This window comes from Labeo rohita, chromosome 9 (assembly GCF_022985175.1).
Source record: "Labeo rohita strain BAU-BD-2019 chromosome 9, IGBB_LRoh.1.0, whole genome shotgun sequence".
NCBI classification, from domain to species: Eukaryota; Metazoa; Chordata; class Actinopteri; order Cypriniformes; family Cyprinidae; genus Labeo; species Labeo rohita.
In genome coordinates this window covers 41,746,133-41,760,852 of record NC_066877.1, presented here as the reverse complement: position 1 = coordinate 41,760,852, position 14,720 = coordinate 41,746,133, and the positions used below count along the sequence as shown (strand labels likewise).

General features: G+C 33.5%; 1 protein-coding gene across 1 annotated transcript in view; it reads left to right on the top strand.

The window, feature by feature from the left end:
• The first annotated feature begins 7,484 nt into the window (after window positions 1-7,484).
• Window positions 7,485-14,720, top strand: part of LOC127171291 (chymotrypsin-like protease CTRL-1) — a 30,158-nt gene continuing 22,922 nt past the window's right edge. Inside the window, exon 1 of the mRNA XM_051119834.1 lies at window positions 7,485-7,539. Coding sequence (XP_050975791.1) covers window positions 7,485-7,539 — 55 coding nt within the window. The remainder of the gene's footprint in view (window positions 7,540-14,720) is intronic.

Here is a 14,720-nt window from a genome sequence, read left to right as displayed (position 1 = left end):
TACATCTTGTCTCTTGGAATGTCAAGAATAATAGTGTCAAGACTGGCAAGGTACGATTGCATTTACAGCACCTAAAGGCTGATATTTCTGCAAGAAACACACTTGCAAACAGCACATTTACTCCGTATCAAGAGAGCCTGGATGGGTCACTTGTACTATTCCAAATTTTCTCAGAGAGCTTGTGGTGCTGCTATTATTATACATAGAAAGGTTATGTTTGAAGAGACCCACACAATTTCTGACCCAAATGGTCGTTTTGTGGTGGTCTCAGGTAAGCTTCATAATGTGTCAGTCATCCTAGTTTCAGTCTATGCCCCCAACTGGGATAATGATGAGTTCTTTGATAAGTTGTTTTTCAAGTCTTCCAAATGTGAATGATCATCATATAATTTTGGGGGGGATTTCAATTTAGTCCAGAATGTTTTGTTTCATAATGACGACGGATATTGTACTCTTTTAAAACAGCAACCGACTGTTTGCAAACTAGACATACTGCCTTTGATTTGACTTCAGTGAATAAAAAATCGTCTTGCCAAACTTTTTTAAAATTTCTCTTGTCTGTGTGCCACCGCCTTGATTTCTCCATTATTGCGTTTGTTAATTTGTTGACGTTAATTGACGTGGAGTGTTGCAAAGCATGCGGTGCTGCACTTTGAATTGCGCATGCACGGAAAAAAAAAAATCGAATTAATTTACATTTAATTTAAACATTTAATATCAGTTTACTCTTTTGTAGTTCAACAATAAAACAAAACAAAAATGTTATGTCAAACTACAAATGACGATCTGTGTCGAAGGCATCCCCCTCCTTTTTTACACTTCACCAGTTGCTTCAGTACATACTAATGGCTTGCATTCACCTCTTTTTCTCTTCAGCGTGGGAGTGAATCACTGAATCATTTTTATCAACTGATTTGTTCAATAAGTAAACGCTGCCCATTGCTCAGAGATGCAAAACAGTGCTGTGATCTTTGTTTGGAACTATTTTTGGCAAAATTGAGCAAAAAACAAGTAATATTATGTCTAAAATCTAAGTCATTTGTTGCTTTACTGAACTTGTAGAAAATGATTATTAAAGCCTTTCTGTATTTTTTGTAAGCTGACTTCTCTACTCATACATGGAAACTTGAACACACAGTGCCGGGTGGTAACTGGATCAGATTTCGTTATCAGATTTCATGAATTAATTACTTGTAATTACGTTATATTGCATTTGTAAAAAAAAAAAGAAAAGGAGGAATAGAGAGATTACACAGCATTTGACTAAAATCATTTCACTTGTAAGGAGTGTTTTCTCAGCATTGCAACATGTGTAATCAGCTCCTGACAAACACATTGACACGTTAATAAGTAAAACATCAGCATGTTCACAGATCTCTATCTGTTATTAGTCATATGACTTGCAGTTAAAAAAATATTTTTATTAAGTGTTTTTTAATTGATTTTACTTTCAAATTATTTAGTGTAATTTTACATCATGAGTTAATTAATTAATTAATAGCTTTTTCCTAAACCCCCACAGTTCTTTTATGAACCCAAGCTTGGGAAACCTAGATGCAATGCAGTGTTTAATACACTCTTCATACTGTTGATAACAAAGAGAGGAATATATTTTCTTAATATTTGATTAATTTATTAGGGTAGGAATTTTGGATTATAACCTGTTACTTCACCATGTTTTCTGATTATATTTTGTTTCTTAAAGGGGTAATTTTCCCATTTTCCACAAGTTGATATGATTCTTTAGGATCTTAATGAAATGTCTATAACATACTTTGGTTAAAATTTCTCAATGGTAGTGTTAGAACCGGATGAAGCAAGAGATGTCTTTTTATTCATCTTTGAGTATCTGGAAGAGCCGGACACATTCATATCAAACTGTCTTGATGAACAATGCCCCATGCCATGTTCTGTGAATAGTCTTTCAGAGCCAGGAATCTCTCTGTGTATCCTATGTATGTAGGTATGTGTACTGCATAACATACTGTTTGTCTGATCATTTAACTGTTCATTGACCTGCTCAGACTCATGATATTTCGAACATATATTTTGTTAAACACAACCAGTCAAAAGTTATTGAACAGTAAGATTTTTAATGTCTCTTTTGTCCACCAGGCCTGGATTTATTTTTATTTCAAAGTATAGCAAAAACAGTAACATTTTATATAAAATATTTTTACTATTTAAAATAACTTCTTCAATTTGAAACAGTTTCTATATTTCTATTAAAATGTAATTAATTCCATTGATTTTAAATATGACGTTTAGCATTACTCCAGTCACATGATCCTTAAGAAATCATTCTATATTCTAATTTGCTGCTCAGTATTATTATTATTATTACTATCATTATTAAGTTGAAAACAGCTGAGTAGATTTTTTTAGATTTATTTGATGAATAGAAAGTTCAAAAGAACAGCATTTATCTGAAATAGAAATCTTTTGAAACATTATGTCTTTATCATCGCTTTTCTTTAATCTAAAGCATCCTTGCAAAGTAAAAGTATTCATTTCTATAATCTATTAACTCTATAATATGCTTGTATATACACACACACACTGAGTCCAAGCTTTTGAATAGTATAGTGTATAATGTTACAAAGGCTTTTTTTATTTCAGATAAATGCTGATCTTTGGATCTTTCTATTTATCAAAGACTCCAGAAAAAATGTACTCAGCTGAGCATATTAGAATAATTTCTGAAGGATCAAGTGACACAGAAGACTGTAATGATGTAATGATACTAAAAATTTAGCTTTGATCACAGAAATATATTGCACTTTAAAATATATTAAAATTAAAAACATTTTGTGTTCTTTTGGATCAAATAAATGCAGGCTTGGTGAGCAGAAAACTCTTCTTTAAAAAAAAAAACAATAAAAATCTTACTGTGCAAAAACTTTTGGCTGGTAGTGTATATTCTTGCAACATTTTAAAGGGGTCATCAGATGCTAAGTTCACTTTTTCATGCTGTTTGAACATTAATGTGTGTTGTCAGTGTATGTACAAATCTACCCTATAATGATAAAAATCCATGCAGTGGTTTTAATTAATCTGTAAAAATAATATCCCCTTTTTCAAATCGAGTCGTTCTCAGATGACTGTCGTTGTGGCGTCACATGACAGAGGACACTCCCACGATAGTTGACTGACATGAGCGTCTTACCTCAGATCAGCTGTAACAGTCCAGTGACTTTCCATGTTCTGATGCCGGAGCAGGGATGTAAGTTAGACAAGAATATCTCCGATTGAGCGATTGAGGTGTTGTGTTGCTGGATGTAATAATGAACATAGTGGTCGTCATTTACTCCCGACATCTGAGCCGCTGAAGATGCAGTGGATTACGTTTGTTTGTGAAGGGAATGTGCATCCCGATCTACGTATATCCGTCTATGTTCACGTGAATCATTCGTGATCCAGCTTCACTTACAGCAGAAGTGAGTATAAGCTTTTTTTATGAATCTTTGCGATCGCCTTTCCTTATAACGTGCTAGTTAGCAAGTTTAGCGGTTAAATGCAGCTAAAGTAAACAAAATCGTCATTCCACAGAGAGAAGAGAGGGGCGGGGCGAGCAGAGCTCATTTGAATTTAAAGGAACAACCCCTTAGAATGAGATGATTTTTGCTGAGCTGATTTTGACAAGGTAAAAAGGGTGTTGTTTTACAAAACCATTGAGAATTTTTAATCAAAGTATATTAGAGACTTTTCATTAAGACCCTAAAGAATCATATCAACTTGTGGAAAATTGGCATCCGATGACCCCTTTAAATTGAATTATTTTTGTTAAATAATAAATATAAAATATAAATAATAAAAATAAAATATAAAAGAAGTAATGTTTTTCTTTTTATTCATCTTTAAGTATGTGGAGGACCTGGACACATTTCATATCAAGTTGTGATGAACAAGGCCTGAAGGTCAGTGTCATGTTTAAACTATCAAAGCAATCAACCTCTATTTAGCCTGTGTATGTGTAAACTATTGCATATGGAGAACTGTTGATTCTGTCATTTAAATGTTAACACTTCATGATAAGTGGAACACTTTTAAAAAACAAAACAAAAAAACTGACAATTATACAATACCAACTTTTACAATAATTTTACATACTTTTACAATACCAAAATCAAACTGTCCCCTTTAAATTTGAGACATTTAAAATTGGCCTAAAATCGATCGTAATAAATCTGAATTTATCTCATAACATAAATGAACAAGGTAAGGTTTAAAGGTTTTTATTAATAATTAGCCTAATGTAGTCAATGCAAGCCTATTACAGGCTGTCATGATGAGGAAATCTGCTCCGTATATTAGATATATTAAATATATTCGATTTAAGTTGTGTCACTTTAGCCTAGACATCCTTTACACAAATAAAACAACATGTATTAGTAAAACGAAGGACAATGGCCTATTATTTTATATAGATCCCCGAAACTACCATAAGTTGCTTCGACATACTTCAGGATTTCCCGGTATAGGGATTGGGGAATCACAAGGTGACGTTTTGATATGGGAGTGACTTTCGACGTCACGCTCGTATGCGGGCGGGGTTGTATCGCCGATGGATGTGGGCGGAGTTGGATGTCCAGCGCAGGCTGCAGCGAGTCCTACTTGTGATTTTTGCAGAGCTGATTTTGACAAGGTAAAAAGGGTGTTGTTTTACACAACCATTGAGAATTTTTAACCAAAGTATTTTATAGACTTTTCATTAAGACTCTAAAGAATCATATCAATTTGTGGAAAATGGGCATCTGATGAACCCTTTAAAAAGACAAATTCACTAATACAGTTCAAATTTAAGAGCTCCAACCCATGTTTAAGAAAACTTAAATCAGAAGCAAGTCATTGAATTGACTAAAGTGGACTCAACTCTCTTTTTATTTGTCATATACTCAGTCTAAATTACATTTACACCGGTGTTTTAGGAAGCCAAACAAATTAGAATATAATAATAACAGAAATTACAGTAAGTAAGGGATAATGGACATCCAGCCGGTTGCAATCGCATAATATTTTATAGTAAAATACTGTTGTTGGATATTACAGCTACACATTGGCTATTTTACTGTTATTTACCCTGTAATTTACAGCAAGTGGTAACAGTGCGGCCTCTGCTGGGCCTTTTTAGCAATAGCATCTATGTGAGTGTCTCACTTCAGGACCTGGGAGATGATGGTGCCAAGGAACCTGAATGACTCTACTGCAGCCACATGTTGACCATGATGGTGGATGATTTTAATAGTCTAATCTTGAAAGGTTCTGCAATCTCAAATTTAATCTTGAAAAAAATTCTGATTGTTCTTCTGTTGATACACTACACACACACACACACACACACACACACTTTTTTCTTGCAGTTTCTCTAGTGCATTTTAGAGAGCATTACATGATTTGCTGAAAGAAAAAAATGTGGTTGCTGATACTTTCACTCTCACCTTGAAAAATACTGTCATGTATAGTGCAAAGGCTGCTGTGTTTTGCTTTACTTAGCTATTTTTTTTTTTACATAAATGTAGATTCTATAAATACCCTCTGCAGTATTTTATCTTCAGAAATGAATTAAAATATTTCTCAGAATCCCTTACAAAATCAAAAAGTAAAAATGCATTAAAGCTTGATCTCATAATAATACATAATTTCCTGTGGAAATTACTTCAACCCATCAGCAAATTTCTAGAACTGATGAACTTTTAAAAAGAAAGTATTTACTATAAAGAACCAAAACCAGATGCTATTGACCTACTTATGAGATATTTCATCATTCTAACCTGCTCACATAAGCACCTATGGCATATATGGGTAGAATGTGAGAAAACCAGTTTGTACAGTCAACATTCTTCATTCTTCTACACAAGAGTCAATCATCTTTAAGGATTCTTGTGTTATCAGGTTTCTGGGCCCAGGACTGTGCAGAATCATCAAAACAGAGTGTAGTTATGTGTACATGTGTAGTTATGAGCCTTTGAGAAAATGAGAAGAATGAAAATAGTAATTAGGAAGCAGATGGTCTCTGACAGTCACATGACAGGTAAAACCAAACCACTTTATACAGTAACAGCAGTAAGTCACATTATGTCGGGCTGAACTATAGGCTATAAATGTACAATGTGTTCAAACAGGACAGCTCAGATTTTCTGATTTCCTCACACTGGTGATCTGCACACCTAAACTTTTTTCTTGTCTAAACTTGACTTTGTTTTTCCCTTCTTTTTTTCCATTGTTTTTTACATGAGGTTGCATGAGGCACCAGGTTGCACCTCAGACTGTCCAGGAGCTCAGTGATGCCCTGGTCCAGATCTGGGACAAAATACCCTAAGACACCATCTGTCATCTTATTAGGAGCATGGCCCAACATTATTAGGCATGCAGACAAGCACATGGGCGCCATACAAACTACTAAGTACCATTTTGAGTTTCTGCAATGAAAAATGCACTAGCCTGCTGCATCATTTTTGCACTTTAATTTTTGGGGTGTCTTTGAATTCAGCCCTCTGTAGGTTGATCATTTTCATTTCAATCAGTATAGATATCCAGCCTTTTCTTTCCTGAGCAGTGTTTTTAGGTATATTAACAACATATTTTAAGTTTTGATATTTGGGATATGGACATTACTATGCTTATAAGAATTATTTGTTTATTCTGCAAATACAAGGTATGTTTATGTATGTAAATAAATCCTCATTGTTTTCACACTGATATAAAAAGAGAGTGTAATTCCCCCAGATGTAATGAGACTTAACGTAAACTGCTGTTGCTTACAAGAAAGTGGTCTGGTTTTTCGTGTCATGTGATTGTGGAGAAACCACAATCTTAAACCACAAGATTGTCCACTTTTTGTAAAAACCATACTTTCATTCCTCTAATTGTTTTCAAAGGGTCAGAATGTAGTCATTCTCCATGCTGCATATACCTGCACGCCTGAAATGCTGAGAACAGAACAATCTGTTAAAGAAAAGATGATCGATTGTTCTGGTATTATAAGCCTGAATACTATTGACTGTACATGTGTTTTTCTTTTTTTCCTCACACTGGGGTCATATAGAGGTACTTATGTAAGTAGGTTAGAATAATGCAACTACATGCAGGTCTATTCTCTGATTAAATGAACCTCATAAACAGAGCAATAGAGTGTCCGTGCAGAGGTCTTGGGTCTTAATAATAAAGTTCAGTGGTTACGGAAACTTGCTAATTGACTGCATTGCATAAACTATGGAATTAATCTAAACTTAAAAAAGGTTATTTTATTTGCGTAAAATATGTCAACATCATCACTTCGGTCACACCAGTAAAAGAGTGTTCTCACCCACGTCCGCAGAAGACACCTATGAAAAGCTTTCAAATTAAGCTTTTTTCTGAAATGTATATATATTGGTGGGGTGGGGACAGAGGACACGTAATAAATGCAGTGGTACCTGTTTTACATCTCATCAGAAATCTGAGAGTCAAGAAATAGCAGTCAGAACACAGACAAGAACAGAAGGATGAAGTTCAACAGCGCTTTGAGTGTTGCTGGAGTCACACTTCTCTACATAACAAGTAAGATCTTACAAAAAGCCTATAACATGACAAAAGCTGATAAAAATGTAAAAATATTTAAGTTGTTTATCTGACAAACCTTTTTTTCCCTTAGGACCTTTGTAAGCACACTTGACAACTTATGTTTCTCATGATTATAACCTTTGGATCTAAAGTGTGACAGTTAAATGCTTACATTTGGTTTTGTCTTTACAAATGCATAATGGATGAGTTTAATTCATTCCAGGATGCAGCCTGCAGTGACTGTGAAGAAGCTAAAAGATAGTCAAAAAAAAATTCACTACATTAATCCCATTCTTTTAGTTATGTTATTTACAGATTTGATGACTTTAATATTATTTTAAAATGTGGAAAATAATAATTATTGTCCAAACTTTTATGAAACAAATTACTTGTCATATACTGAAAAATACTGCAAATACGCTCTAAAACAGGGCTCCAGACTAACTGTGTTTACTAATTTTTTTAGGAGCACAAGCAGAAATTTTAAATAAGACACACCTTAAATCAGCTTGTAAATACAGCCATTCACACATTTTCCCAATTTTAACTGTATTACTGACAAATGCTCTGAAAATAAATTATATTAACTCAAAAATTATAATGTGCAGTATTCTTTTAATTTCAGAGGGATATGACAAATACATAGATACAGAGTGCACAGCACAAAGCAGTACACCCTCTCTGACTAAATATAAAAGATGTATTTTCTTAATGATCACTAATATAATTCATAGACAGATGGTGAAATTGAAATGTATTAAACATATTCTTAATTATATATATATATATATATATATATATATATATATATATATATATATATATATATGCCATTAATATCTGTAAAATAAGAAACTTTTGGCCAATTTTGTTTAAATGAAGGATTGCAGAAATGAGTACACCCTAGATTTAAATCAACAAAGTGTAATATTGAACTACTTAATATGTCCTTCATAACACTAAATACAGTGCTCTGACCCTTCTTGCCAGTGTAACTCTCGTTTAACTCCTGGAGAATGACCTTCTTAAATATTCTGAGCTGTATTTATCAAGCCTTTAAGAATTACTCTTAAGAACACTGCTAAGAATTGACTTAAGTGTAAAAAAATTCTTGGTTCAAAGCTGCGCTTAAAAGTTAGTTATCAAACATCTCAGTCCTAAATCTTAAGTGTCAGCCGCAGAGATGATTCACGACACTTTGCTGTGCCATAAACAGGATTTTGGAAGATCAAATACACACGGAATAGATGTCCATATTTAAGAATATTCTCAGATAAATTTATAATGAATGGTTAAATTCCTCATTGGAGTATACATTCTGCACGTGTTGCTCAGCTCGTCTCTACAGAATCCCCCACAGCTGCTCAAGAGCGATAAGATTGGGTGAAATACATATTCGCTGAAGGACTTTCACCATGGGAGAATGAATATCTTCATTCCCAGTCAAAAATTTGATCTCACACTGATCTCACCATAAATCTCCCAGGATAATCGTGATGTGGTCACAATGTGAGGTAACAGTGAGCTAAAAGTGTAACCTCACAGCGCCCTCAGTGTGCTCTCACACTATGATCACAATGTGAGGTCAAAGTGCACTCACTGCACACCCTTACCAAAAAGAAGTATACTTAAAGTTTCTTTTATTAAGTATACTTCAGTAAAGTTCAAGTATATTTTGAAGTATACTTTATGTAGTTAGTTTACAAATATCAGCATACGAGTAGTATACTTTTCAGTGTACTACTTTAATACTCCTTGGGACTAAATTGGCCCACTTTGTAGTATTTAAAAGTATACTTTTAAGTATACTTTAAGTACAACAGTAGTAAACTTTGAGTGCACAACTAGTTTACATCTATGTTTTAGTTTGTACTGCACGTGTACTAAAAGTGAACTTATACGTATACTGATAGTTTACTAAATAAATACTTTATGCATTTTTTAGTACACTTTGAAGTATAGTCTACTAGATTAGTAGTTTTATACTGCAAGTATAAATTTTCTTTAAGTGAACTTTATATCATACTTTGAGTATACTATTACGTCTCTGTTTAGGTATTAATTTGTATATATTTTGTTATATGAATATTTGAAGATATTCATATAATTACGGATAACTTAGTCTAATATGTAGACAACATTGTCTTTGTTTGTAAAGCATTTTACAAGATTAAGATTCCATATATGGACATAAACGGTTGAAAGTATCTAGGCCTCAAAACTGGATACACAATCCTCAAGAACGGTAGCAATCAGCAAATATTAAAAAGATGAGATCTTTATGTCACAGTACAACAAATAACTAACAATAATGACAAAACAACAACAAAAAGTTTTATGAAGTCAGCAAACAGCAAAACAATAATTCTATAACATTAACTGGATAATTTATTCATACCACAATGAATGCTGAGAACTTACAAAGCCTTGATATTTAAACAATATGAAATTCTTTGTTCAGACAACTGTGTTTGACTAGTTGGGACAATATTTGCAGTAATTTTGTTGGTCTGACAAGGGTTTTTATATAGTTTCAAGAAAATAGCAGTTTTTAGTATTTGAGACTTAAAATGTTTTGTAAAATGGAAAATATGTATTTGCATTTTTTGCAGTGTGGAAGCATCTGTTTCGGTTTCTTCTTCACTTGTGTTTTGGAAATTTTGTACAGAAGATGTGTAATAGCATCTGTCATGTATAACATTGAAAACAGATTCTCAGAGCACAAGTATAGCTTAAATATATTTAGACTTTTTCTGAGTAGAAGTCAAGTACGCTTAAATGTAATTTTAAGTATATTGCTGGTAAGTATATAAAGCACATTTCTGAGAAGAACATAAAAAGTAGACTGAAAGTATACTTTCCAATTTTTAGTTTAAAAGAAGTACACTAATAGCGCACTTGAATTAACTTCTTTTTCGTAAGGGCAGAGACTAGTTACCCAGCATGCATTGCAGCAGGAAGCTTTTGATTGTCAGCATTGTTGGGATTCATACACTGATTCTTGATGTTTCTTTTTGTTTTTACGTGACACAGCAGTTCAAAATGTTTGTGACTTATCATGAATTTAAAATCGTTCATAAATTATTACACTGTTGCATCTCACACTGTATAACCAAAGAACTATTATATTTTTAAATTTTAGATTAATAACACCTCACAAAGACTTCATACTTAATCTAGATGATGATTGTGTTGTTACCAAACAAAAACTAAAGCAAACACTAAATCACCTTGATGATAACGTCAAACAAAACAATAAAACATCTAAATCTCATTTATTGAGTTAATTCTCAATAAGCACTTTTGTAGACGTCTGACAAAGTCAGAGTGTGGTTAGTAATATTTGAAGCTGGTAATGTTGTTTGTGGAGTTGTTTAATCATTCTCTGCTGAGATCATGAGAGATTTAATGTCTTCTTTTATTTCAGTTGATTTCATCTAAGGCTGTGGCTGGAAGTCAGTTGTACAGTACTGTGCAAAAGTCTCAGGCCACTGGTATTTTCATCAGATAAAAAATGGTTTAAAGTCAGTTAAAGTCGGTCTTTTGCTGTAGGGCAGGCAGCGAATCAGGGAAAACTGGGAAACTACGCTACGATCAAGACAAGGGTAAAGAGACTATGAATAAGTATTGACAAGTCTCAGCAAACTAGTCAGAGTGGCTCCATAATGTTGCTATCGCTGAATAAGGCATAAACTCTGCAATCAGAAAGAGGAAGTCCATGGGTTATAGAGTGTGTTTGATTGGTTGCAGCTGTGTGTGTTTAATCAGAGCAGTAGATGACGGGAAATGCCTGTGTAGTGTGAGAGTCAATGTAACTAGCTACATGTTACAGAATTACGGAATTCAATTACAAAATAAATGTAACTGTAATTAGGTAAAGTTAATGGGAAAAATAAGTGTAATTAAATTACAGTTACTTTTGAAAATATTAATGATTACAAAGGGGGTTACATCTGTATTTTTTACACACCCACATATAGATTTAATTTTCTTTCAGAAATTGCATTGACTACTCTAAAATGAGACACCAATGTTTCAGGAGTTGAGGACCCAGAATAGGACACATGCTTATTTCCTGTTTGGGTTTATGCATATACTTTATTTTTTAAGATTTTCTTTTTCCAAGGCATTGTTTGATGCCAGTGTTTCCTGTCATAACTATGCAAACATTTGATTTCAAAACAATTATCACAGCTATTAAACTATTTCTTGTTATGATATGAATTTAAATCTGTATTTTACCAAAGAATGATCTCAAAGTAAGTAAGAAGTCTGAATTTGTGCTGTCTTGTGGCAGCTGCTTGCCACATAAGTCAATAATTAGACACGAAACACTGATCTGAGTTTAAATATTTGAACGCAAAGCTTCCATGAAGAAATCAATTGCTAGCAAGCGGCAAGTTCAAAAAAGTGCAGACCACTTTTATAACACAACATTTTACCACATAATTAAGTACTAGTACTTACAGTACTAGCTTGTTAGTCATCTTATAATTTATTACAGTGTACAAAACAAAATGGCAGCAGCTGTGTTTGTATGAAACAGAGCAAGTCCACGATATCAAGATGACAGAATTAAGAAATTGTACACATAATACTGAATTCAGTTTTAATATTTTATTAGCTAACCTAACGCAAAGCTTCCACCAAGAAAAGCTATCAAACGTATTGCGCTGACTTAAGTTGCCTGGATGAGTCTGTGTTATTTGCTTTTACCAGTTGTTATCGTGGAATAACATAACTTGGAATGTCATGACTGACCAATCAGAATCGAGCATTCCACAGAGCCGTGTAATAATTTAGTTTAAAGCACAGTCACCACAAATTCAGACTTAACACCTCTTATTTACTTTGAGATCATTCTGAGGTTAAATACAGATTTAAAATCATAACAAGAAATAGTTTAAAAGCTATGATACTGGTTTTGAAATTAAATATTTGCATAGTTATGACAGGAAACACTGGCATCTAGCAATGCCTTGGAAAAAAAAATCTTAAAAGATAAAGTATATGCATAAGCCCAAACTGGAAATAAAACAGTTATTGAATGAGCATGTGTCCTATTCTGTGTCCTAAACTCTTAAAAACATTGGTGTCTCATTTTAGATCAGTCAATGCAACTTATGAAAGAAGTCAATTAAATTTGTATGTGTGTGTAAAAAAATTCTGATGTAATATATATATATATATATATATCTACATATGTATAGATGGATAGATAGATAGATAAATACATGGATATAGATATACAGATACAGAAATAGCTATAGACAGATATATATACATACAGGTGCATCTAAAAAAAATAGAATATCGTAAAAAAGTTCATTTTTTGTTTGTAATTAATTTAAAAAACTGACATTTTCATATATTTTAGATTCATTAGATGTAAAGTAAAACATTAAAAAAAAATGTTTTCATTTTGATTACAGCTTACAGCTCATGAAAGTCAAAAATCCAGTATATTCAATATCTCAAAATATTAGGATATTTACATTTGCGTTTCATTAAATGTTCATCCCTACAGTATAAATTCTGGATATCTCTTGTTCTTTGAAACCACAATAAATGCTGAAAAAAACTTTCAAAATGTTTTACTTTACATGTAATGAATCTAGAATATTTGAAAGTTTCGGTTTTTGAAATAAGTTACAAACAAATGTAGGGGATCTACAGAAGTCAATTTAGCTCGAAGGGAATCATTTAAGATTGAACAGAATCTCCGTTTTACAGCGGATCAATGAACCGGCCAGTGATTCATTGAGCGAGCCGTATAACATCAATTCTGTACTGGATACTAATATCCAAAATATAGTGAAAACACTATTTCATAGCACGGTAACAAGGTCGGCAGTTTAAGACATTAATTTATAAGCACAAAACACAAGATACTTCTCTTTTCAATATGAATAGGAATTTATTGGAAAAACCTAAGACACATAAACTAATCTAACACATAGACGCACATTCACACATTCATACAAGTTGCAGAAAGAGAGAGAGAGATGAGGAAAGAATGAGTTTCGAAGAGTGAAAATGTGAAATCCCAAGTTTATAGCATAAGTATATGCAATCGCTTAGACCTGAACAACCATCAATCATTTAATTAACCCTCGCGTTGAGTTTCTCAATGAGGTTATTAAACTTTATATTAAATGCACCAGTTCAGCTAGAATCTGGAGGTTGTACTTGCGTTGCCTTTGTGTTAAGGGGTTTCCTTTGATGACGTCGTTGCAGAAAGGGGTTCCCCAAGGTTGCTGATTGGTTGGAAGTCCGTGGTCGTTGGAAGTGATGTCTTGGGCGTTGGCTGGAGGATGGAGTCGTGTACGCTGGTTGAAGTTTTGAGGCGGGCACGAAGTCTGAGACACGACTTAGCGGCAAAACTTAACTTAGAACACGAAACTCTCAACGGAAAGGAAAGATTAAAGTAAAAGAAAGAAATGTGACGATCTTCTCATGTTTTCGTTTAGAGGAGTGGCTGGCGTGCAAGCCAGAAAGCGTTCAAAGAACGCAAAAAGCAGCGGCGATTTATGGCAAAAAGCATGGCTAAAAGAGATGGCACGAAGCACAAACTAAAAGCCTGACTAAAAGCAAGGGTTAAACCAATAGCTAAAAGCTAAAAGCAACGGCTAAAAGCATGGCTAGGAGCGATGGAAATAGCTAAAAGCAAAAATTGATGGTGTCCTGTGGTTTTAAACTCAGCTTTGGACACATCCCAAAATGGTGTCTTGACCAATTAGATGTTGTCTTAACTCGGGATATTGCTATGTTTCTCCTCCCAAAACATAAATCGGCATGTTATCTTATCAGTCACATGGTCAGAATTTTCCCGCTCTTGCAGAGTATAATTTGGCCATGATTCCTATAACATGAATACAATGCATTTGACAATGAATTGATCGGTGGAAACATTCAAAGCATGAATTTTCAAACTCATACATACCAAACACGAATATAAACCCTTAAGCTATTCAATAGTTATTAAAAAGGACATACACAACGAGTGATTAGAACATAATAGACAAATGTGTGGGTGACATACATAGTAGGGAGTTATGCAATGGTCTGATGTTCATTTATAAGTCCTTTTAAGCATCGTTTTGGTGCATATTTAGGTAAAATGGACAGTCTCTGCCATTCTGTGAACTAAGGGCATGTTCCAAGGAACAAAGGAATTT